Source organism: Parasteatoda tepidariorum, chromosome 1, assembly GCF_982258835.1.
Source record: "Parasteatoda tepidariorum strain Cologne lab strain chromosome 1, Ptep-v5.0, whole genome shotgun sequence".
Taxonomy (NCBI): Eukaryota; Metazoa; Arthropoda; class Arachnida; order Araneae; family Theridiidae; genus Parasteatoda; species Parasteatoda tepidariorum.
Genome location: NC_141755.1, coordinates 52,841,024 through 52,866,187, shown reverse-complemented (window position 1 = coordinate 52,866,187; position 25,164 = coordinate 52,841,024). Strand labels below are relative to the sequence as shown.

Below are 25,164 nucleotides of genomic sequence, written 5' to 3'. Positions count from 1 at the left end.
TCACTATCAGATATGGAAACAATTCCCGACTCTCAGATAATTTTTCCTGAATTTTTGTTATTCCGCTTTTTAAACCTGTCAAACCTGCCATTCGAGCACATGAAAGTAGTTTCATAAAATCGCTTAGCAAATTCATCGACATTTGCCAGATACTGGAAGATTGCGGCTTCTTCGATTGGTGAACCACTTCAGCAATGTTTCTTCATTATCCTTGTGATCTGCTTTTCTCAACTTTTTTCCACCATCTAAATTTTTTTTCATTAGCAGAAATTATTAATTACCTTTTTTCCCATATGTTACAAACTGCAGATTTGGATAGTTTATATTCCCAGCAAATATCAGCTTGATTGCATCCATTTTCAATTTTTCTGATTATGCCCATTTTATCATCAATGGAGAACATTTTACGTTTACTGCTAACCATAGTTAAATTTGAGACACTTGTTTGCAGGATTTATTTTAACTGAACTGAAAGTAAAAAGGAGTTGAAATGAGGGCCTTATCAACACATATTAGTGTCCAACTCTTCAACCAATAATGAATAATTACTCATTTCCTCCGAAAAAAAATGCATATTGATCTCGTATCGTCTGCCTGGGTTGGAAACATCTACTTGGTTTGTTTAGGGATGGGAAAGTGAGATAAAATAAGCAAACAAGAAAAAATGCTTATCGCTACATTCCCCTCTATAGATGGTTTTGAAAATCGGTATATGTATTTAATTTGAAGTAGAAATTTCAAAATTATTACTAATTTTTTTTAAAAAAGATCAGTCGAAGATAGAAAAAAGTTTACTATATCCAACTTCCTCACTTTTTTGGTTCACTATATCCGGGAGTTCACTATAGCGGGGTTGACTGTATATATATATATATATATATATATATATATATATATATATATATATATATATATATATATATATATATATATATATATATATATATATATATATAAGGAAAAAATCAACAACGAGGTATTAAAATAAACTGTAAATAAAAAAAAAAATATTTTACATTCCGGCTAAAAAAATATTTATTTCGTTTCATACACTTATTTACAGCACTTGCCCCCTTTGCATTGCATTCCACAACCACACTCTGAAGACGGCATCTTCGGCATAGGATGTTTTGGTTTTGGATGACATGGTGATCCTTGACCTGAAAATCGAAAAATATAAATAGTTAACTACCACTTCAAATAATTTTATAATTTTTTTTTATATAACAGTTTTTATTTTATATAACAGACGAAATTTTCAGTTTACGACTGCCAATGTTCAACTCCGTAGCCTTGTAATTTTAAACCCAATCCAGAAGACAAAAGGAAACTCCTGGATCAAGCAATGGACGAAATTTGCTTTCATAGAGAACTTTTTGGAGGAGCTAACCCGAATTTAAGTTACATGTAGAGGAAAACTACGAAAATCTCTAATCCATGATCCATCTACTATTGGAGATATTTTTTGTCAGCACTGTGGTCAAAGTAAGCTGGGTACGGAATTCGTATCGACTAACCAACTCTGGGGTTTGAACCTGAATTACAGCCTTGGGAGGCGAACGCTCTATCCCATGAGTCACCACGTCTCTATGGTGGCCCTATTTTATTATATTTATAACTGGCTTTGAACAGCCCACCCAATTATTAGTTTACGACTAACAATTATCAGCTCCGTAACATTGTAGTTTTGAATCCAACCCAGAAGACAAGATCACTCCTGGATCAGGCATTGAGACAAACTAGCCTTTGTTGAGGACTTTTCTTGTGGTTTAACCCTCATTTGTGTTACATGGAGAGGAAAAACCACGAAAACCTCTAACTGTTATCCAGATGGTGAAGAGATTTTAACCCGTAATCCGTCTACCACTGTGGTCTGTGAGAGCCGGGAGAAGAATTCGCCTCAACCAGCCACCGCTGAGATTCGAACATAGGTCACCTTATTGGGAGGCGATAGTTCTATCCTTTGAGTCCCCTTGGTTTTACTTGAAATAATTTTATAAAAATCGTTAAACAGCCGAACTGATTTTGAGTTTACGACTATAAATGTACAGTAAGCAAAAAAAAAAAAAAAAAAAAAGAAAAAAAGGACCAACCGGAATAACTTTTGATCTAATGATCGGATCTTCACATTCTAAGACTCAATCTTAATGGCTCGTGGGTTTGACCTCAAATATGCTAATCAATAAGTCCAGATGATATTTTAAGTTATGAAATCAGACTCATAAACGTTCTTTCTCTGAATAAACATACCTTTTTTTTCGACAGATTTGGATGTCTGACCCCCAAAATATAGGAGGTATCGCCAATCTGGGAAATATGGTCCCAATAGTTTTTTTCAGGAGAGCGGTCTCTTAACAGTGCGGGAAATTCCTGAGAAATTGAATTTCAAAAAAATCAGATTTTTAAAATTAGATTTCTCAGGAACAATTCGACCGATTTTGCTCTAATTTATTATTTTGTCATGTAAAACTATATTCTGCAAAATTATGCAAACAATTCTTACTTATTATTTCTATTCTTACTAACTTAGTATAAAATAATAAATATTTACTATTACGTTATTTTTTACATTGCATTGTCTTTGGATAAACGAATTTTACAATTTTGTGCAAAAACTTTTCAACTCTCTTAAAAAGCTCTTGAGATATATTGAAATACGCAAAAAGGGAAATTAACATTAACTGGTCAAAACTTTACAGCGTTTTCTTGAACAAATTCTTGAAACCATATTTCCCAGATTGCGGTTACCCCTTATATTTTTGAGGTTAGAAATCCGAATCCGCAGAAAAAAAGTTATGTTTATTTAGAGAAGTGCGTTTTTGTGTTAGATTTCGTAATTGAAATTGTTGTCTGTGCTTATTAATTAGCATATTTGAAAGCGTGCCATTAAGATTGTGTCCTAGAACTAAGATCCCTTAAGGGAACCCCTGGATCAAACATTGGAAGAAATGTGTCTTCGTGGAGGATTCTTTGATAGAAATCTTTCGCATTTGCGTTACATGGAGCAGAAAATCGCTAAAACCTTCCATGGTATTCTAACGTGACGGTACTCTAACTCATCATCCGTCTACCACTAAGGATATTTTGCGTCAGCACTGTGGTTGGTGAGACCCGGATGCGGAATTCATATTGACTAGCAATCACCGGGATTCGAGCCCGGTTCACATCATTAGAATGCGAGTTTTCTATCCCTCGACTACCAATGTTCGATTCCGTATCCTTGTAATTTTTGAACCCAATCCAGAAGAAGAGGAGACTTTTGGCTCAAGTATTGAGAGAAATTTGCCTTCGTGGAGGACTTTTTGCTGGAACTAACCCGTATTTGCGTTACACGGAGAAGAAAACTACGTAAAGTCATTGATTTGTTATAGAAACTTAAAGGACTTTCTGACCCCGACAGATTTAACATGCACCAGACATCATTTTCATCACACGAGGATTCTTCGGCCGGCTGGATTCGAACTCCCGTTCTCACGAATATGAATCGAACGCCCGACCAACCAGGCTATCCTTTCTCACTTCAAGTAACTGTAGAAAATTTCAGTCTTAAACAGAGCATTGCATATTCAGGCTTAAACTTATAATTGTTCTGGTTGCTCAGTATCAGCCCTGGTGGGTTGGTACTTATTGCTTGGATCTGACATGAATCAAAGACATAAAATGATGACACGGCTAAACATGCAGTCTAATATAAAGGGTTATTCAATGCCTGTCCTGTAAATATTACCATTAAGATTAATTATATGCCTGGTAGAGAGCTTGTGTTGAAGGAGTTGCTACAATCATTTCTGAATTGTACATACACCTAATTTAATATAACATGCTTATAACTTAACATACATCACATATCTCAACATATGTATATATATACACCGAAGTGCCTTTACATTATGACCAACCTGCTATTAACATGTAGGACCACCTTTAGCTCTCAAAACTGCTAGCACCCGCTGTGGCATTGATCGCACAAGGTGCTGATAGGTAGTCTGAGGTATTTGGTACCAAGCGCTCACCAACTGGTCCTGCAATTCCCTCACATTGCGAGGGGGTACCGTGGCAGAACCAATTTGGTTTTCCAAGTAGAACCACAAATGCTCTATTGGATTAAGGTCAGGTGAATTTGGAGGCCAAGACATGACTTGAAAGTCACTGGAATGTTCCTTGAACCAATCCATGCCAATCCGACCCTTATGACATGGTGCATTATCCTGTTGGTAAACACAATTCCCCGCGGGAAAAACTGTTGCCATGAATGGGCAAACCTGGTCTGCAACTATGTTCAAGTAGCTTACAGACGTCAGGGATTGTTCTAAGAGGATTATATTTTATGAAAACGACAGAGTTTTAATGCTTTTATTAATACAAAAGTATTTATAACTTTTGTATTATTATTATTATTACATATATATATATATATATATATATATATATATATATATATATATATATATATATATATATATATATATATATATATATATATATATATATATATATATATATATATATATATATATATATATATATATATATATATATATATATATATATATATATATATATATATATATATATATATTTGCCCTTGTGCAAATACCGCCGTTAATTTAATCTTATATAGTAGATAAAAGCTTGCTTACTTAGCTGTGTCATGCACTTGGGACAACAGCCGCACGATCCTGCGTTTGGTTTCATTTTCTGATGTGGCATGCATTTCATTTTTGTTGGACATTTCATAGCACTGCAGCAATTGGGCTTGCATGTATTGTTCATGGGCATGCTAGTTTGTGGGTGCGCTTGTAATAGTTTCATGACCGCCATCAAAATATTAGTTGTACATTCTGCGTTGATGATCAGAGATATCAAAACAAAGCATATGAACATCTATAAAAGAATATATATATTAAGGGTTATTTTTAATATGTACTCGTTAATGAAAAGTTGTGCAGGCCCAACAAATGCAAACTAACTACAAAGATTCTTTGCATATTTATGAAACTTTCTAAAATATGGTCATTGTAATATAATTGTACTGATGCATTGCATAGTTATTGTTTCCCTCATAAGATTTTTCTTTTCGTCTTTTATTTAAAGATAACTTAAAATGTATGTTTTATAATTTGCATTTTTATTTATTAGATTTGAAATAATTTTAGTTACCATTATACCTAAAACAACGTAAAACATGTAAAGGGCCTCGGGCACTAAGTGAAATATTTTTCGAAAGTGCGCTTTTTACATCAAGCTGTTTCTCAGTATTGTTTCCTTGAGATTTGAACAAGTAAACAGCACACTATGTAGATGCATCATTGTCTACATGGGAATCGTGGTATTTTCCATCAATAACACTGGTAAGAACAAAAATGTGAAAATGTAGATTATCGTTAAATTGCCTCCAGCTCTTCGTGAATTGTGATAGCCAAATTGCTGAGTAATATGTAATAATTTTTTTGGTACTATTCGAATGCCAAATCTGCAACTTACTAGATAAAGAGAAGGAACTAGTAGACATTTTTTGTATTTCAAGCATGTTTTCAGAAAGAGAAATGGTATCCGTGGTTAACATACATTTTTAATAATCTCATACAACAGACAATGATTTTTTAAGACAGCTGAAATGTCTACCATTTATGAACTATCATATCTTTAACTATTCTTTTACTATTCTTAATTATGAGCCAACTACACTACTTACTTTTTCCGATTAGGAAATAATTCGGTATATATTAATAAACCATAATACATAATCAGGTGTATAGGTGTTAGTAAGTTGTGACAGTCACAGATACTTTCTTTCTTTCATAAACAAAATTGACAGGAAATAATTTCACGGCCAATTTTTTTTTCTTCCCTTTTCTGGGTGAGCTACAACCTTGTTTTGCTCATCATTATACATTACGTCATTTTGTGTTAAGTGACATGGTCCCTGTACATTCACCATAACTTATTAATTCTGAAATTAACATACGCAGTAACACCATAACAATTAACCGGCACCGAGCTGTGATGGCTCAGGGGAGGGAGCGTTCGCCTTCCAATGAGGTGAACCGGGTTCGAATCCCAGTTATGGTTGGTTGATACGAATTCCGCATCCGGCTTGCACTGACCACAGTGCAGACATAAAATATCCTCAGTGATAGACGGATCATGGGTTAGAATTCCCTTGCTGTAAGGCTAACAGTGGGAGGTTTTCCTCTCCATGTAAAGCAAATGTGGGTTATTTCCCCCAAAAAGACTTCCACGAAGGCAAATTTCTCCCAGTACCAAGAGTATCCAAGAGTTCCCTTGTCTTCTGGATTGGGTTCAAAATTTACAAGGCTGCGGAGTACAACATAAGGTGGGCATTTTATCTACCAATAGCTGCCACTATTAACACAAGAAAAATTACAATCGAATTTATTCAGGTCGGAAATAAGAACATATGCCAAGCAAAAGGGTTTCGCCGATCCACCAAACACTCGGTAGCGTGAGTCTACTTTGCATATGCAAAACTTCTAAAATATTCTGTTTGTAAACGTTTGTCCTGCTTGACATTTTATTTATGAGTCTATTTAATTTACATTTACAGATAACCCAAGTTCTTTAAAATCTAATTTATTAAAACATTAATACATACACATGCTTGTCACATTGCTCATTCCAAAATTGGTTTTCCGAAGTGATTATGAAATGTAATTGGAAAAAATCAATTGCAGACAATGCATTTTTACATTTTGCCCTGCCCAGGCTTAATCAGTCGAAGATTATCACGCGATTATATAGAAAATTGATTTATACATGCGTAATGGTAATCCAAATCATTCTTAATTAAATTACAAATCCTAGAATGAAATTAATAAGCCAAAGTTTCACTATCATTTTAAATATAAACATAAAATCTCCCAGAAGAAGTGGCAGTTATGCATACACATAGCTGCCAACTTGTACGGAAGTTAAAAAATAATTTTCTTAGCTGTAGCAACAAAAGCGTTTTGATCTAAAAAGTTTGAATTGCATTTGAGTCTGTTTGCATTGGAGTCTGCATTGGAAAGTTAACATTGATGTCTGAAATCTTTCTTGATAAAAAGCGAGGTATTTGGTTCACAAATAAAAATTGAGGACTGAAATCTTTCTTAATGAACAAAAGGAAAATGTTTCACAAATGGAATATTCTAGTCAGAAATCCTTCTTGATAAAAAAAAAAAAAAAAAAAAACGAGGAATTTGGTTCACAAATAAAAATTGAAGACTGAAATCTTTCTTAATTAACAAAAGGAAAATGTTTCACAAATGGAATATTGGAATCAGAAATCCATCTTGATAAAAAAAACGAGGAATTTGGTTCACAAATAAAAATTGAAGACTGAAATCTTTCTTAATGAACAAAAGGAAAATGTTTCACAAATGCTATATTGGAGTCAGAAATCCTTCTTGATAAAAAAAAAACGAGGAATTTGGTTCACAAATAAAAATTGAAGACTGAAATCTTTCTTAATGAACAAAAGAAAAATGTTTCACAAATGGAATATTGGAGTCAGAAATCCTTCTTGATAAAAAAAACGAGAAATTTGGTTCGCAAATAAAAATTGAAGACTGAAATCTTTCTTAATGAACAAAAGGAAAATGTTTCACAAATGGAATATTAGAGTCAGAAATCCTTCTTGATAAAAAAACGAGGAATTTGGTTCACAAATAAAAATTGAAGACTGAAATCTTTCTTAATGAAAAAAAGGAAAATGTTTCACAAATGGAATATTGGAGTAAGAAATTCTTCTTGATAAAAAAAAAAAAAACGAGGAATTTGGTTCAGAAATAAAAATTGAAGACTGAAATCTTTCTTGATGAACAAAAGGAAAATGTTTCACAAATGGAATATTGGAGTCAGAAATTCTTCTTGATAAAAAAAAACGAGGAATTTGGTTCACAAATAAAAATTGAAGACTGAAATCTTTCTTAATGAACAAAAGGAAAATGTTTCACAAATGGAATATTGGAGTCAGAAATCTTTCTTGATAAAAAAAAAGAGAAATTTGGTTCACAAATCGAACATTGGAGCCTGAAAACTTTCTTAGTAAAAAAAATAAAAAATAATAATAATATGTTTCACAAATCGAACATTGGTGTCTGAAATCTTACTTGATAAAAAAAAGAGGAATTTGTTTCACAAATAAACATTAGAGTCTGAAATCTATCTTGTTTAAAAGAAAAAAGGAAATGTTGCACAAATAGAACATAGGAACTTAAAACTTAATGGGGTAAAAACTTAATGGGCAAATAATAAAAAAAAAAATGAAGTAGAGAAAGTTTACCTGTCCTTGTGCTCCCATAACTATGCTGCTCCAAAATCCTTACTCATAGTAGTTATAGGAAAGGCTAAAGTGCCATGTTATATAAGCGATATGCTTGTTGCTTGGCAAAATCAGTATAGCTACAGTCTGATATGTTTATATCTTTCAAAACGTACGGAACAAAATTTATATTCCCCACATTTTTATATAAGCATGCTATTGGTATTTTATTTTGAACCAATTAAGTGTCATTGTTTCGAATTGTTGGTAAAACACTGAGTTTCTTGTCATTGTTTATACCGAAATGAAATAAACGTTTTGAAGTTACAATCATTTCTATATTTGATGAGTCTTAATAGGACTCGTAAATAATGGATATTCAAGGTAAAAACAAAGAAATGTCTAAAAATCACGTTCACGTAGCGGAACTTAGTTACCTGGCGTATTTAAAAGATAAGGAAACGCAAATTCTTTTCCAAATAAATTTGCATTTAAATTCCTCAAATTTTATGAATCGAAAAAATGGGCTTCGCAAATTCACATGATTAATTAAATATTTGTTCATTAGCTTACTTGTATAACAGTAATACAAAATAGAATTTCCAATCACAAGTTACTGCTGCTATTACAATTTTTAACTGGTCACTTGCGATTTATTACATTTCTTAGTATAAATTGTCCAGTAGAAAATTCACGTTATTTAAGATTTACGCTAAGAATTAAGTTATTTAAGTTAAGAATTAAGTTATCCAGCAGAAAATTTAAGTTAAGTTTCGAGTTATGGTAAAGTACTATGCATCTTTACCATAACTCGAAAAGCACTTAAGGAAAATCTTATTTTTGAATATGTTATAAGAGATAAAAATTATTAGCTTTAAATTTAAAATAATGTTTTTAATCATTTTTTGCTATAAAAAATAGCTATCAATTTGTCCCTTGTACTAATTTTAACTGTTATACGTAATTTAAAATTTAATTTCAGAAATTAAGTGTCCGAAGAAAACGATGCTTAGTTAGAAAACCTAAATTTTATACTGTGCATGTTTACCGTTACTCGAAAACGATTTGAAGAAATTTAAAGAAAATCTTATTTCAGAATATCTTATAAGCGATAAATATTATAAGCTTTACATTTAATTACAAACCTTACAATTTATTTATGTAGGGAAATAAATTTTCTCAAATTTGTTTGTAGCTCACGACATCTTAGAATTTATAAATTAAAGAAAACTTTTATGAATAGTAAAATTACGCGTAAAGTTTAACATAAATCACAACAATAAAATTTCCTAGAATATCAAGCTTCTTCGGCTCATAAACATATTATAAGCAGAGGGATATACTGAAAGTTTTTTAATATTTCTTTTGGTTTCAGGAAGCTTTTTATTGATTACATTCAGTCACCAACGCTGATTAAATCAATAAAAATTATAAGATCCTACGTTCCCCTTTTCAGGGGGTCCAGTTGGCATTCATTCAATTTAAAAAGACGACACGACTACATAAAGCTTTCCTACTCAATGATTCTTTTTTTTTTTAAAAAAAAGAGAGTTTTTAATCTGATGGAACGTCCAACCAAATCTCCAGACCTGAACTTTAAAGATCCTTTTAGAGACACTTTGAGGAGGGCGACTGAAACTCGCAGTTTTCTAAGTGCTCCTAACACGCTCTCTTATAGTTCAGGTCTGGGGGTCTGACTGGCCTTTCCTTCCAAACTTCAAAAAATTTATTGACCAGATAAACTCCTTGTATTTGCTCGTTGTCACCCGTCTCAAGTCTGAGAACAGCGCTCTGTACGAGTCTGCGCAGTTGACCTTGGAACATTTAATCTGTCATATTTCGAGCATGAATTAAAGCTGAATATTTGTAAAAGAAAGCAACCATTTTTTTCGTTTGTTTCTGTTGCCTTTGTTATCTTCTGATTTCGACGAGTGTTATGCACGCTTATACATATGCGTTATATATATTTCGTGGTCATTTAATTGTATAATCAACCTATGTCCATACCAAATTTCATAAAAAAATTTCCAGTTATTTCTGGAGTTAATCAGACAAGATCTGATAATTCTTGAACACCTGTGTATATAGATTTGAACTTGCAGTATTTTTCTTAAATGCTTCTTAGTGGAAATTAAAACTGGTTATTTGTTATCAAGTGTCTCAGGTTTGACATTAGATTATGAATATTGCCTTACCTTGAATACATTTCATAATAAATTACATGAATGATATTAAACCGCTGTGGTAAAAGAAATTTCCAAGCAAGGCCATTTCATCGGTTCTGCCATGGAACAGAATTATTGATTTTTATACTATTATTAGTTTAATTCCTCAGAGTTATATAGAGACAGAGAGAGTGCACGATTAAGTGTTTAACCACTGTTAGATGCACTAAATCATGTAAGCTGTAGTAGTAGCCTTTACTGTTTAATAAATGTATCAAATTACTGTTTTGAACATAAATATACCATGTACACTATGCAAGAAATAAGGGCCTTGTCACCCACAAAATTTTATTCCAATAGAATGCTCCCTAGTCTTAAGTTTTCCTCTTAAAATTTTATTTTAAGACTCAACTCAGGAGTATGTTATTTTTAGTACGCAGCTCCTGAATTTTTAAGATAATAACAATATCGCAAAAAAAATATAGAGGAAAATAAAAAAAAGAATATTTTGTAATCAGTGTGAAAGAGATTTCTTCCCTCAAAAGTGCAGTTACAGGCTCTGCCTCTGGATGATTAAATTATAATAAACATTAAAATAAATAAAATAATTCTTGTGTTATAGAAATAAAGATGACAACCATATAAAATATCCACTAATGTAAACATTATTGAAGTAATCGCTGTCTTTATTGTACATATAAATAAATTATGTTTGATAACAAAATTCATTTATAATGTATAGTTAACTATAATAAAGTTAACATATAAATTATGCAGGCATATTTGTATAGTTTTTTTTTTTTTTTAAATTTCATTCTGTTAGTCAAAAAAATGCTTATAAAAAATTGTATCTTTAAATCATTAATAAATATGACAAAAAACAAATTATTTACATTTATTTATAATATGGCGATACAGTAATTTTACATTATATACAACAATCAGATGTATATGCAGATTTCTGAGTTAAACAATATTAAAGAGAAAAAAAATGGAAAGAATGATAAAAACATTTAAAACAAAGAAAATTTAGTTGAACTTTTTTAAAATGGATCTCAGAAGTTTCTAAAGATGTTGGATAATAAAATAGACTAAATTCTATCTGTACATCACAATAGAAAAATTTAGTAAAAAAAATAATAATAATAAATTCAAATTTATTTTAAGACTCAACCCAACTAATTTTTGGTTTGCCTGAGTAGAACTAGGAACACTTAATTTTTGCAAGCAATATTCAAAGTTCATTTTTAAAAATTTATCACACACAAACTTTACTTCACACAAAAAAAATCGATAAATCAAAATTATTTATATGCTTAAAAATTATACTAATATATTAATAACATATTATTGTAACACATGTATTATAATATATATTACAGATGTTATTTGTTCACATATTATATTAATAATATATTTTGGTAACATGCATTACCCATGTCTGTTCTAACCCATGTCTGTCTACCACTGAAGAAGTTAGTTCATTGTAATTTTTTGTTTTTAATTTCATGCCAAAGGTCTATTCTCAACTTTCCATGTCGCGAAGTTGTTGCAAAATTTCGTCTTTTGATGGTTCATACTCTATAGGAGAATATCTTGATTGTAATAGGATTTTTAACCATCCAAACAACCCCTTTGTAATTTGGCAAAGCAAAGGAATCGATCTCACCTCCGTTATTGCTCATGGCTCCATGGAGATTCTGAGATGGCACTATATTAGAAAACAAGAGAACTTCTAGTAAGGCAATGACTTTGGTCAAAATTTATATTCTACTTCATTGTACTTTTCTACCTTGTTAGCATTGTTGTTTTTCCTTTTGTATTTCCTTGACATTGGAAATAATTTTTTTTATGCCAAATTGATTTACGAACTATTTGTAGTAAAATATTCATTTAAATATAATGAAGCACAAAAAAAAAAAGAAAAGAAATACCTATTTCAGAACAGTAATAACAATATAGAAACATTTTTTATACAATATTTCAGGAACAATTTACTTCAACTTACTGATCTAAAAACAAAACGTTTAAAAAGTTTTTTTGTGAATAAAGCAAATAATTTTTTTTACATAATAATAAACATAAATAAAATAAAATTACTTACATTAATGACTAAGTAGAAATAACCAATTTATAAACATTTAAACTGGTTAATGAATTCAACTAAAAGTATTATCAAAACACAATTAAATGGTAACTGAAACTATACAGTCACAAGAAGCATGTAATACAGTTAAAGAAGAGAGCTGTCTCTAACTGTTTCTACTTTGGAGTTCAATTGAACAAGTTCTCAGCAGTATACTAGTTTAACTTATTCCAAGCAATATATGAATTCAATTTGTTCCCAGCAATTTACTAGTTCAATTAGTTCTCAGCAATTAACAGACCTTTTTTTTTTATAAATTATGAGTTTAAACTATTAGATATTGCTCTCACAGCTTCTTATGACACTGTTGTTTAGTTTAACTAGAATGTTTGATAACACTTTTTTGAATGATAAACAGACCAAATAATGAGTCAATTTATAAATAAAATCATGAATTATGTTGGATTCTCGGATACAATAAATCCCTCTTCATCGAATATAAGATTAGACGAATCCTCAGTTACTTCTTCCTCCTTCTCAATATTTAATTTACTCTCTTTTTCAATTAATTCAAGAGTCCATTTTAAATCCTCCTCCCAGAGTTCTTGTTCAGTAGGATTTATGTGAATCGCTTTAGAAAAGCTTATTTTTGCCTAAAATAAAAACAAATAAATTACTCACTCAAATGTCTTGTATGATTTTTGCATTTTAAATTCCATTTTAGGATAACGAAATTAATTTTGAACCCTCTTCCTCTCGTTTAGGTCAAGGTCAGGATAGATAGGAAATAATTTTCTCAGTGTAATAAAGGTATATACCCTTCAGTACCGGAATTCACAAAATAATTTCATTTTCTGAATTTCAGTAAACGATATAATTAACTGAAATAATGGGTTAATTAAAATATAATGAAAAACTTTTGAGAGAATTATTATGAGTGTAATTACTTCTTGAATATTAAATTTTACTAATTTGTGGTAACATAAAGTTAAGCATTTACTTACTAATTGATGCAATTTAATTATTAAGAATTGATTTGTTAATGTGAAACTTATGCTGCTAATCCCAGACTGCAAATTTTATTTGTAATTTTCCTTAAAAATAAAAATCTCGCTCATTTTGTAGGTTAAATAAATTTGTACTAAATTTAAAATAGTAATTTTTGCTGATTCAGATTTTATACAAAACTGTGTCATATTGCTATTTTCTTGAATTTAAATAAATAAGCAGTGAGATAAATTGTTTGTTTCGTTTTTTGACATTGTCAATTTTCCTTCGAACAGCTCATCCAGTCTTTAACTTCTTATAAGAAATGAAACGATGAATATTAGTTTAAGATGATAATAAAAGATAAATAGTATTGTTTATATTTTAGGATTTCTCACGAGTATTTCTTGACCAAGTCAAAGCAATGTAATTTAGAAAACTTATTTTAAATTAATTTTTTCATCAACATAATCAATCAATTGACTCATCATGATGCATTGGTACGGCTTTGCTAAAGAAGTAGCAATAATACATATCGCTTAGCTAATGCTATACTTTTATTTTAATCACGTGTCTAAGTCAATTAATACGTGTAATTACTATACACTTTAATTAATTTAACTTGATAACTCTTCCAACGTTTACAAACGAAGTCAAATAATTTTATATTCCAATAAGCCCTATTTAAATAAGTAGAACCAATTTAAACAATCACTCACTTAGTTAAAAAATTATAAAAAAATTTAAGAATATCAAATTAACAAAATAACTCAAATAAATTGAATTATTCTGTTGACTTCAGGATCAGTTTGTCACAAGAAAAGATAAAAAAATCTCTTTTTACTTTTAAAAAACTAGTAATATGTTTGGTAAAAGCTTTTATACACTTACATTTCAACTTATAATAAAAATAAGATAAAATGCAAATAAAATTATACATTAAATAATTAAATTATTTTAAAATGTTAAACATTGAAAAAAAATTTGAAAACTGAAATTACAAACCATTTTGAGATCACCAATTCCTAATTGAGAACGACCTAAGGTTTGATATGCAACCCACCAACAAGGGTTTAGTTTCACAGCTCTTTCTGCTGATTGCACTGCAGGAAATGGGTGACTCTGTTGTAGAAGTGCCTGCATAAATTTATAAGAAAACAATTGTATTTTTTTCTTAATAAACTAATACATATTTTAAAACAAGTTACGAAAAAAAAAACTGAAATTTTTACAAAATACAGAAACATAAAATAATATAAAAATGGAAATATAAAAGAAACTTAAGATTGTAAATATTGTGTGAAGAATTGATGCACTTTGTTGTTATTATTTCAGATTAAATAGTATTTCATAATGGTAATATTTTAAAAGTAATGCTGACAGACCAGTTATAAATGTATTAATATTTTGCCACAATTTTGAAGTTACTCTTGGTCAATAAAACATATAAAAGCAAGAATGCGTAATTTAAGATGTCTTTGGAAAGTTTTAACAACATTTATATTTGTTTATAAATAAATTGCTAATTTATAGAAATAATAATATAATTACTCAACTTCCAGCAGCTGTTTTGAGTTGAAAACTGACATGGGAAATTTTTTTTTCTTCATATTTTATTTAAATTAGAATATAAGATGTTTAATGTGGGATAACATTGAAAGAAATAATGGTTTAAAAAGTTTCTTTACTTTGAACACTTTCCAATTAGTAGAACTCAATATCATTAACAGAATTTTATTTTGAGAAAAAAAAACTTTTCAACTTTCTTATTTTGAAAAAAGAAATAAATAAATAGCAGACATATTGGAATAAATAGGTCAGTCTAAAAATTCGAGTCCAGAAGTGTGTTTATGGTAGTAGTAGAGCAGTACTTTATTTATGTAAAACTAGAACTACATAATAGGATATTGGTTATGGACTGGGAAATATCCCTGAGAATTATTTGAAGAGATGCCATAATAATTTTGATCTTCTGCAGACAGGATGGTTCCCTTGCTTTGGTAACCCTGCGACCTGCACACATGTTTATGGAATAGATTTCCTGGTTGAAAGCGTCACAATAGTAGAAAATCATATTAAAGAAAGTAGACTGCAATAATTTAAGTACTTGAATGCAGGAATGTAATATTTTTTTCATTGCTTCTTTTTAAAACACTCAGAAATATTTAGTAAATTTTATTAAGAAAATGTACACTTTTAATTTCATTTTTAAATAATAAATTAAGATATTTTTACTCCTAATCAAAATATAGTTTTGCTGATTTATATACTTTTCCATACATTACATAAAACTGTATTAGAGATAAAATGTTTGAAATTAAAAGTATAAATATTAATCAGTCTGCTATTTAAGAATCAAGTAAATCAAAAGTAGGGAAAAAAAGTTTTACTTGAGCCTTCATTTCATGTAACTTTTCATTTTTTGGTAACAAGCTTAAAGCTTTGTCAAACTCTGAAACTGCTTCTTGTAACCTTAAAAGAGAAGGGGTAAAAAAGGTTATTATTTATAAAAAGAAATCAACTAAGAATATTTAGCATGTAATTAATACACTATAACATACATTAATTTTCCTGATAATATGTTTATAAACAAATAAATAATGCACATTGGCAGTTTTTCTCCCAGCTATTTTTAGCACTTCAATAAGAAAATATTGGAAATAAGTAATACTTTAATGTATTCAGATTATTTTGAGATTGAACTCTAAAGCTTACCAAAAAATTTCTTAATTTACACACAACATAAATATAAATTAGTTGTTTCAAGATCTGAATAAAATGAAAATTATAAAACAATTGAATAATTTTATTAATTTTTTTCAAAGAAAATATGCATATTAAATGAAAACAGAAAAATGGATAAAGTCAGAAATCAATTTGGACTGAGGTGGAGGATTTAACTTTAATTTCAAAATAAATAAATGAATGATAAATCTTTTTATTACGAGCAGCTTATTGCATTCTCAAGAAGTGAAATTTTGTTATTTTAAAAATAGACCAGTAAAAAAAACAGGCATAAGCAAAACTTACTCCAATCACTCTATTCTTTTGCTTAATACCCTTGATAAAAGATTTAATTAAAAAAAAGAACAATATAATAAAAACAATATTAATGAAGTAATGTAAATCGCACACATATATTATAAATTTTTACCGTAAAAATTTAATACAATATTTAAAAATTCGGATTACTTCTAGCTTTTTTTCCATTCCATATATTAGTAACCTTCATTTGAACAATCAACAGGCTAAAAACTTCTTTAAGAAGAGAAAAATTAAAAAATGTAGAGAATTATTTTCCTTTTTCTTAAATAAAAATTTAAACAATTTGTATAGAAATTCTAAATCACCATTATTGGCCTTCTACAGAATCTTTCTCTATGTTATTCTCTTTTTCACAAAATTGAAACCAGTTATGTTTATGAAACTTAGTTAATAGAATCAAGCCATAGAATTTTTGCTCAGTCTCCAGTTTTTTTACAAATTAGTTAATGTTTGAAGATTTTATGTGTTGAGTTATATGAATCTAAACAGTATGTGCTGCAAATCTCATTCCTTGATAAGATTCATTACTTGTCATTATTTATACTAGTCAAAATATACATAATTTATACTTATTATATATTTTAAACTTTATTATTATTATTATCTTACGTCATTGTCATTATTTTTGAATGATTTTTATAAATTGAAAATATATAAAACACATTTATATTTTAATTTTTCCTATAATTTATAAGCAATTTATAATCCGTTTTCAAAAATAAATCGTTGCTTTGCTGGAAATAAAAAAGAAGTTTAAACTAACTTGTTTATAGCATTAAAATAAGCTTTTTAACATGAAGAAGAGGGGGTATTTTAAAAGTCAGTTACTTGTTTTGTTGGGCTAACTCAATCCCTTGATTTTTATGTGTTTCAGCTTTCGCTTTACGGTTTGCCTCTTGATCTACTTTTCTGCGCTTATGACTTTTAATCCATTTATCATCAAATGAGACTTCAACTTCTGATTCAGCAGAAAAGTTCAAAGATGTTTCTTTGGAAATGTTTTCTCCTATTTTTCTTTTCCAACTGAATGTTGTCATACTCGACAGTCTAGAATATAAGTAAATGAAAACATGGTTCAATACATATTAATAAGAACTTTCATGAAACATTATTCAATTCACATTAAAAAATACAGTCTGAAAGTGAAGACATTTTTTTGATATTCAGCTATACATATGATTGTTAAAATATTACATTAATTGAATAATAATCAAGGCTTTAAACATTTAAAATGTTAACACTCACATGAGCCAGCGATCAAAAAACACAAACTTGTTTGTTTATAAAACGTAGAGTTGCCAAACCAGAGAATCAAATTATAAAACTTTGCAAAAATCCTAAAAATAAATGAATAACAATGCTCTATTTGCTTTAGGATATAACTTTAAAGCTAAAAATATTTTATAAAATTCAAATTTTAAAATTAGTTTGAGAAATTAAAATTTTTTGTAATATCTGGCAATGGTTGCATCATTTTGCGCTATAAAACTGATACAAGCGCAACTGCCTTGAATCTTCTCAGCGTTTGAGTTTAATCCGCTGTTTGTAACTCTTATACTTTTTAAACCATTTTCGAACGAACCTTTTAAACTTTGTTTCTACTCCAATTTTTGGAGGACACCGATTCTCCCTTCTGCTCCTTCTCTTTTGCTTTTACATAATATTTCGTGTGGAAGGTCAAGAATACATGTGAGATTAAAATATTTGTAAAACTTATTAATTTTGTACCTTTTGAACTCCTTTTATAATAAAAAAAATATATTTAATTTTTCTTCTCTGTTTATTCATTTGATTTTAGTACATTTATTAAGAATCATTAGAACAATTGTTTAGAACATTGCCGGTATAGATATATGGGCAAATTTTATTTCACTTTTAAATTCTTGAGGTGTTACAACCTAGTGACTAATATTTAAATCACACTTGAGAAGCTTATTTCTTCCGACGCGGGAAATAAATCATACATATAATAATATTTGTTCTACTGTGTTTCCCTAATCTTTAGAATACCATCCATTTGTATGGGTGTATATGTATTAAATTTTAACTGAAAGAGTTTTAAAGACATTACATATTCTGCATTTGGAATTTTACTATAAAGATAAGCAGTGTCATAATTTCTCCAACGAAATATCTATAATATTTTTCCTTTTATCCCTAATTGTCTAAATAAAGATATCTAGTTGCATAGTTATATTTCATTTTACTTTTGTAAATTTTCTTAAACTGGTTCAGTTCCTTAAGAATTTTATTTTAGAAGAAATTGATGTAATTCCTGTTCTATCTTAATCCAATTCATAAATTTATGTTTTTTCATTAAATTTATAAGTTATTGATGTGAGGAAAAAAAACATAAATATTTAATCATTTAAATATAAAGCCCTATGATTAACCAATCAATAAATTATGCTTAAATATTTTGTAATGAACTCTTAATGTAGTAATTCAGAGCCATGCAATTAATATTATTTGGTAAGGATTTCAGTATTCTTGGTCTAAATTATCTCCAAGTTAAAGGTAGTTAGCTATTATAAAGCATCTGTAATATTTGAGAGACAATTTTTTAAGTATCAATGAAAAAAGTATTTTTAGCTATGTAATAGTGTTTAAATTTTCATTCAGTTAAGTGTGGGGACGAAATTGTAACTATTTATATGTGTGTGTATTAGTCTTTTTTGTGAACATTTTTCTATGTATGTTTTTTTTTCTAAATATATATCTATTACTCAATCAATTTTCAAAACAAAAATCTAAAAATTAATATTTTTATGACTTGTGTTCTCAACACCAAATTTTGTCATTTAGTGTTGAGATAAATAAAATAAATTTTTGTGTTATCAACACCAAAATTTATTTTATTTGGCCTGACATTGAGTGACTAAAATTTATCCTTGTCTTAGAATTTGCAGGATATTGTTTATTATATTTAATTTATTATTTTTTTAAACTATTATTTTTTTAAACTATTCTTTTAGAAATACAATGGCTGATCGCTCAAAGACTTCACTTGAAAGGCCTGATATAGATTTTGCAGAAGAAAGTACACTTCAGAAACTTTCAAGGAAAACTAGGGATAGTCCAATGATGGTAGCTGGTACGGTATATTTATTTTATTTATCATTCCCAGATTCTTTATTATATTGTAATGAAATTATGCTTCTACTACTACTGCTTATGTATGAAGTGCTTCTTTTTGTTCGATTTTAAATTATGTTCTATTCCTTGTTTTACTGAGTATTTCGTTTAACATCGTACTCATGTCCTTAAGTACAGTATAGCTGTGTTTTGTTTAGCGTCAACTAATTCTTTTTTTTCTTTATCTTTATAAAAAGCAGTTTTGAACTTTAATCTGAATTGTTCATATCACTTGTGCAATATACATTTTGCTCATATGAAAAAGAAAGAAAGAAACTCCTGTATGTGAATAGATTCCTATTGGTGACTGTAGAAAAAATTTTTAATTTAACAATATATGTTCCAATTTAGTGCTGAACTAAAACGGTTTGTGTGAAAACATTAAAAAATTTTAGTACTTTTATTTATTTATTGTTATGTGAGAAATAATTACCTTTTATGAACATTTTTTTCCACCTTACAATTTTTTTCTTTTGTAAGAATAGAACATAATATAAAATTTTTATTAAATAATTTGTAATGAAATTGAAGTAACTTTTGTCTTATAAATTTATTTCTATAAAAAACTCAAATTGTTTCATTGTTTTAATTTATTTCCAGAACAAGAAATTATTCCTTATGTATTTATAATGCATTTTACTCTCATTAAAAGCTAAATTTTAGCAAGCGAAGTAAATTTAAACCCTCAGCTGTAGTCTTTATAAACAAACATTAACTGCTCCAATATTATCTTTAAAAAATAAAAATGTATGTAAGTGTTTAATAATGCAAAAGCTGCAGCAACAACTGTATATTATTCTAATTGTGTAAGAAAAAGTATTTTAAACCTAATGCTTATGAATACTTTGTATTTCACTGGTCACATTATCTTAATACAGAAATGATTGTGCTCAGGAAAAAATCCGGATTTACGGATTTTTGGCTAACTGCGATCCGTAAATCCAAGGTCCAAAAGCTTCAAGAAATCATTGATCACATTTATGTCGAAAAATTAGCGATAGAATTTATGCTTAGCATCTTTTTCGTTTGTAAATATTTTTTCTGGTAGAATAATAAATGTGATTACAGATAAAAGTGAACTTATACATAATTATTCATTTAAATTATGCTACATATAAAATTCATTTAGAATTTCATGTTTTGAAAATATCAATGATTTAAATTTATAATGACATAAATTTTTTGAAATGTCTTTCTTGAGTAAAATCATTAATGATTTTACTCAAGAAATTTTCAGGATTTTTGAGTTTGGCTCAGCTATCACACCTGTTAATATCTAAAAATAATTTGACTGGTGAGTCACTACTTAAATACCTATTAATCTAAAAATATAGACCAAATGATATAAATAAAAAAAAACTAATTAAATTTACTATTGTGCAATTGGATTTATTACGCATTAAACAGGAGAAGCGAATAAAAAAATTCAAAAGTTAAGTATGTAGTAATCTATTATGGTTCTATCATCAGAAAAGTTCCGATTTCTGACAACTATGAGTTAAAAGTTTATGGGTTGTTATTTTTTTAGCCACTTGTGTTTGCATGTAGTATGTATGTAAGAAATAGTTTTTATCTTTAGCTAAAATATTGAAATTTTGAATTGTAGAATTATTGCATACTTTTCAATTTTTTGTTATTAATACTTAAAGAAAAAATAATAAAAATCAATATTAGTCTTATGCATTTTGGTAATTTTTTTAAATCATTGTTTTTATTTAAAATAAGAAAAATAATTCCAGTAGAAAGTGCAATATCCAAAATCGTTGGTACTTCGGCAAGTTTGGAAAATATATTTTCTTGGATAATAAGTATTTAAGGCAAACTATCATCAAAACATCATTATTCTATAACTAATAGACTATAATTAATATCAGTTTCAATCAACAATGTATAAATCCATGTGTTTGTGATATTTTCGGAGCTTTTGTTATAGATTTTAATATCTTGGTTTTTTAATATGCCATTCTAAGATGCCACAAATTTCAGTTAGTAATAATTTCTCGATTAGCGACGATTCCATTGTGAAATCTGCATAGTTTTGTCTATTATATTGGTAGTTATTAAATAGATTTTCGTTTGGTGTCTAAAATCTCAAATGTTTTAATAGAATTAGAATATTGTTTCGTTCAGCAAACTTCAAACAGAGCATTTTGCATTCAATTATTTTTATTTAGTATGAAATAATGTGAAATTGTTAGATTAATTCTGATTTTTTTAATTAATTATTAAATTATATCTTTCGTTCTCAATTTATTTAGTTTTCTTTTATTTTTTGTAATTTAAAATATTTCTAATTTAAATTAAAATCATTAGTTAATTATTCTTAAATTTCATAATTTTACCCACAAGACTTGTGAAAAGACTTTTAAAAAAAATGGTATATGTTGCCATTTCTTTGATTTAATGATTCAAAATATTTCAGATTTTAAAATTTTTTGTATTACTATATTTTTATTACTATATTATTGTGACTTAATTTTCCTCGTTTGTAATTCTCTCAATCTTAAGTTTAAAATTGTGTCAAATTTGAATTAAATTAGAAATCATAATATTGTTTGTTGCCTCCTATGGACAAATTATAATCTTAAATGTATGATTTAAAAAAAGAAAAAAGTTTTACATATATATTTTTTTAATTTTCCCCATTTTAAAATATAGTAACTATATTTATATTTTAGTTAGTTTCTTTTTGCTTTCTTACTGTAATATTAATATGTTAAAAAAAAATTATTTGAAAATAAATGAATAAATTAAACTTGTAGACTGACTTATTTTTAAAATATAAATACAATTTATTTTGCTCCATACGTATTTATTATCTTTAATGTGAGGGGGGGTGGCAAAAAAATATTGTTGAAAAGCGGCACTGATCCGCCCTGGACTTTAATAGAGTATTCCAAATTGAGGCTTGTGAATCTGTTTTAATTTTTAGTGGGTCATGCCCATAATTAAATTTTTGCAATTTGAAAAAATATTTTTTGAATTTTTAAAACCTTCTGGATGTTAAATGTCATCCATGTTAAACCATTAAAAGCTGACCATTTTAACCATTAAAAACTGAAGTAAGTTCCTAAAAATAAAATAAGACATAGTTTTGTTGATACTTACACAGTAATCTTATGTTTTTTTTAATTCTTTTTCGTAGGTTTGAGTGGCTTCTTTGTTATTGCTGCATATGGCATTTACAGTTTTCGAAACAGGGGGAAATTATCTGCCTCTAATTACTTAATGCAGTTGCGAGTAACTGCCCAGGGTGCTGTAATTGGCTGTTTGACAATTGGAGTTATGAAATCTATTTATGATCATCTGACCAAGAAAAAGGATGACTCTTAAATAATTCGTTTCGAAATTTGATGTGCATAGTTGTTAATGTTTTTAATTGTTGCATGATAGGAAAATCCCTTAAGTAATTGTATATCCTTCCCATCGACCAGATTCAGATGGTGTATCAAATAGCTGTATTTAATTTATTTATGGTACAAGTGTAAATAATAAATTTCCAAAAAGAGTTATATTTTGAATTCTTTATGCATTTTTTTGCATGGTAGTCTTTCATTAATAGCTTTATTTTTAGACTATTTTTATCATTTATTTCTGAATTTTTAGTAAATTATAATAGCTATTTGTCAATGAAAACTGCATTTGTGCCATTGGATTTTTTAGATGTTGAGTTTTTGTAAACCATTGAACTGTATTAATTTGATGTTCTACTTAAAAGTGAACTAATTATAAATTATGGAACAGCAATGTAGCTTTTTATGTGATTGATGAATAGTTGTTTGTCATTAGTTTAAAGAAAATGTAAAAACAAAAATCTATAATAAAAGAAAAGTCAGTTTCTATTGCACAAAAATATTTTTCTAAAACTAAAACTGGCAATATAATTTATAAAAAATATGTCTATTTTAAGATGTTAATATTAAATTCCTTTTTTGATAATCAAAAATGCAGCTTTGCTTGCAAGTTATAAGTTGTACTTAAAATTACAAATAAAGAATTTTTAACTCTTTTATGAAATGTTATGTTATACCTAATTTGACATATTTTGAAAATATTATTTAAATGTTTCTCGAGTAAATAAAAATATATTTCTCCTGTTAATGTTATTTTTATTTTTTCAACCTACATCTCTTATAAAACAGTTTGTTTTATTAAAAAAATGTCTACGTTTAAAATTAATTAAATGCCTAAAAATTTTGAATAGTATGAAGAAAGAAAACCTCATATATCATGGTCACTTTTGAAAAATAATAACATGAATATGAATGAAATGAAATTCTTAGCAAAACTTTCTCATAAAGTATGAGTTAAGATGGAAATTATCCAATTTTTATCTTGAATACTTGGTATATTGGTATACATGAATATGAATGAAATGAAATTCTTAGCAAAACTTTCTCATAAAGTATGAGTTAAGATGGAAATTATCCAATTTTTATCTTGAATACTTGGTATATTGGTATATATGAATATGAATGAAATGAAATTCTTAGCAAAACTTTCTCATAAAGTATGAGTTAAGATGGAAATTATCCAATTTTTATCTTGAATACTTGGTATATCATGATCTATCAAAAAACAGTTTGCTTTATAAAATCTAGTATGATAAGTTCAAATTAAATTGTTGGTGTCTGGCGTAAATCACACAGAAGCAAAATTTTTTTTGCGATTTGTGTAAACTCTGATTTTGTAATGAAAATGTAAATTTGACTGAATTTAGAAACTGACATTTAAATAAAGAATTGTAGGCAGTCCTGAACGTGAAAAATATAATTTATAATTAATTTGAAGTTTTTTTCTTAGGTGTCAGACATAAATTCTTCAATTGGATATAAATTTAAGTTAAAGATAACAATTATAAATACTGAAAATTACTTTAATTTTTATCTTAATGCTATAAGCATTATTCTTTCTAATCGATTTCTCTTAATCGATTCTTTAAATTTAACTTGTCTTCTATTTCCTGTTGGGGGTATTACATTTTCTATCATGTAAATATTAGTTGAAAAATCACTAATTTTAATTTTCACTGGGCAGCATAGATGTAAAAAAAACTGTATATCTTACAATTCAAAATTTTTTTGACTATTATTAAATAAAAAAATAAATATTTACTATAATGTAATTTTTGAATGGAATTATATTTGGATAAGCGAATTTTCGAAATTAAAAAAGTCCTCAAGATGTGGTGAAATACGCAAAACTTAAAATTGAGTGGGTTGCTAAAGGTGGTCCGAATTTTTTCGCGCTGTACACATGTGTAATACAAATACATTCAGTGCATCTTTGTACAGTGCGCAAAAATAAATAAATAAAACACCTAATATTACTTTTGATCTAACGATCCGATTTTCTTTATGGCTCATGCGGATGACCTTAAAATATGCTATTTTAAGTAACAAAATCAGGTACAAAAATATACTTTCTCTTAATAAACATACCTTTTTTTCCACGGATTTGGGTTCCTGTCTCTCAAAATA

General features: G+C 28.1%; 3 protein-coding genes across 6 annotated transcripts; 1 reads left to right on the top strand and 2 right to left on the bottom strand.

The window, feature by feature from the left end:
* Positions 1-1,017: 1,017 nt before the first annotated feature.
* On the bottom strand, positions 1,018-8,535 carry LOC107447457 (uncharacterized). The gene is made up of 3 exons (XM_016062377.4): positions 8,288-8,535; positions 4,641-4,884; positions 1,018-1,160 (listed from the first exon to the last, which is right to left on the bottom strand). Exons 1-3 carry the CDS (start codon positions 8,303-8,305, stop codon positions 1,054-1,056), a joined length of 369 nt encoding a protein of 122 aa, XP_015917863.1. The 5' UTR covers positions 8,306-8,535; the 3' UTR covers positions 1,018-1,053.
* Positions 8,536-11,303: 2,768 nt separating this feature from the next.
* Positions 11,304-17,910, bottom strand: LOC107447463 (tetratricopeptide repeat protein 33). Of its 2 annotated transcripts, none has more exons than XM_087163942.1 (5): positions 17,795-17,910; positions 17,378-17,596; positions 15,895-15,976; positions 14,510-14,641; positions 11,304-13,170 (listed from the first exon to the last, which is right to left on the bottom strand). In XM_087163942.1, the coding sequence occupies exons 2-5, from the start codon at positions 17,584-17,586 to the stop codon at positions 12,973-12,975; spliced, it is 621 nt and encodes a 206-aa protein (XP_087020068.1). In that variant the 5' UTR covers positions 17,587-17,596; positions 17,795-17,910; the 3' UTR covers positions 11,304-12,972. The 2 variants fall into 2 exon arrangements, with proteins under 2 accessions (XP_087020068.1, XP_042898412.2); XM_043042478.3 differs by lacking the exon at positions 17,795-17,910 and adding an exon at positions 17,744-17,789 and having other exon boundaries at positions 11,880-13,170.
* A 112-nt stretch (positions 17,911-18,022) lies between these two features.
* LOC107447464 (HIG1 domain family member 1C) lies at positions 18,023-23,785 on the top strand. Of its 3 annotated transcripts, none has more exons than XM_016062393.4 (3): positions 18,023-18,238; positions 19,525-19,643; positions 22,830-23,785. In XM_016062393.4, exons 2-3 carry the CDS (start codon positions 19,532-19,534, stop codon positions 23,015-23,017), a joined length of 300 nt encoding a protein of 99 aa, XP_015917879.1. In that variant the 5' UTR covers positions 18,023-18,238; positions 19,525-19,531; the 3' UTR covers positions 23,018-23,785. The 3 variants fall into 3 exon arrangements, with proteins under 3 accessions (XP_015917879.1, XP_087020074.1, XP_087020076.1); XM_087163948.1 differs by having other exon boundaries at positions 18,226-18,255; XM_087163950.1 differs by having other exon boundaries at positions 18,235-18,392.
* The last annotated feature ends 1,379 nt before the right edge of the window (positions 23,786-25,164 follow it).

Coding starts and splice junctions, on each gene's coding strand:
- LOC107447457 (XM_016062377.4), bottom strand. Junction 1,161..4,640: donor CAAGTGCATGACACAGCTAA/GTAAGCAAGCTT, acceptor TTCGATTTTCAG/GTCAAGGATCACCATGTCAT.
- LOC107447463 (XM_043042478.3), bottom strand. CDS start 17,775: ATGTTTAAAGCCTTGATTATTATTCAATTAAT. Junction 14,642..15,894: donor TACATGAAATGAAGGCTCAA/GTAAAACTTTTT, acceptor AAATTTATGCAG/GCACTTCTACAACAGAGTCA. Junction 13,171..14,509: donor GAATTGGTGATCTCAAAATG/GTTTGTAATTTC, acceptor TTTTTATTTTAG/GCAAAAATAAGCTTTTCTAA.
- LOC107447464 (XM_016062393.4), top strand. CDS start 19,532: ATGGCTGATCGCTCAAAGACTTCACTTGAAAGGCCTGATATAGATTTT. Junction 19,644..22,829: donor TAGTCCAATGATGGTAGCTG/GTACGGTATATT, acceptor TCTTTTTCGTAG/GTTTGAGTGGCTTCTTTGTT.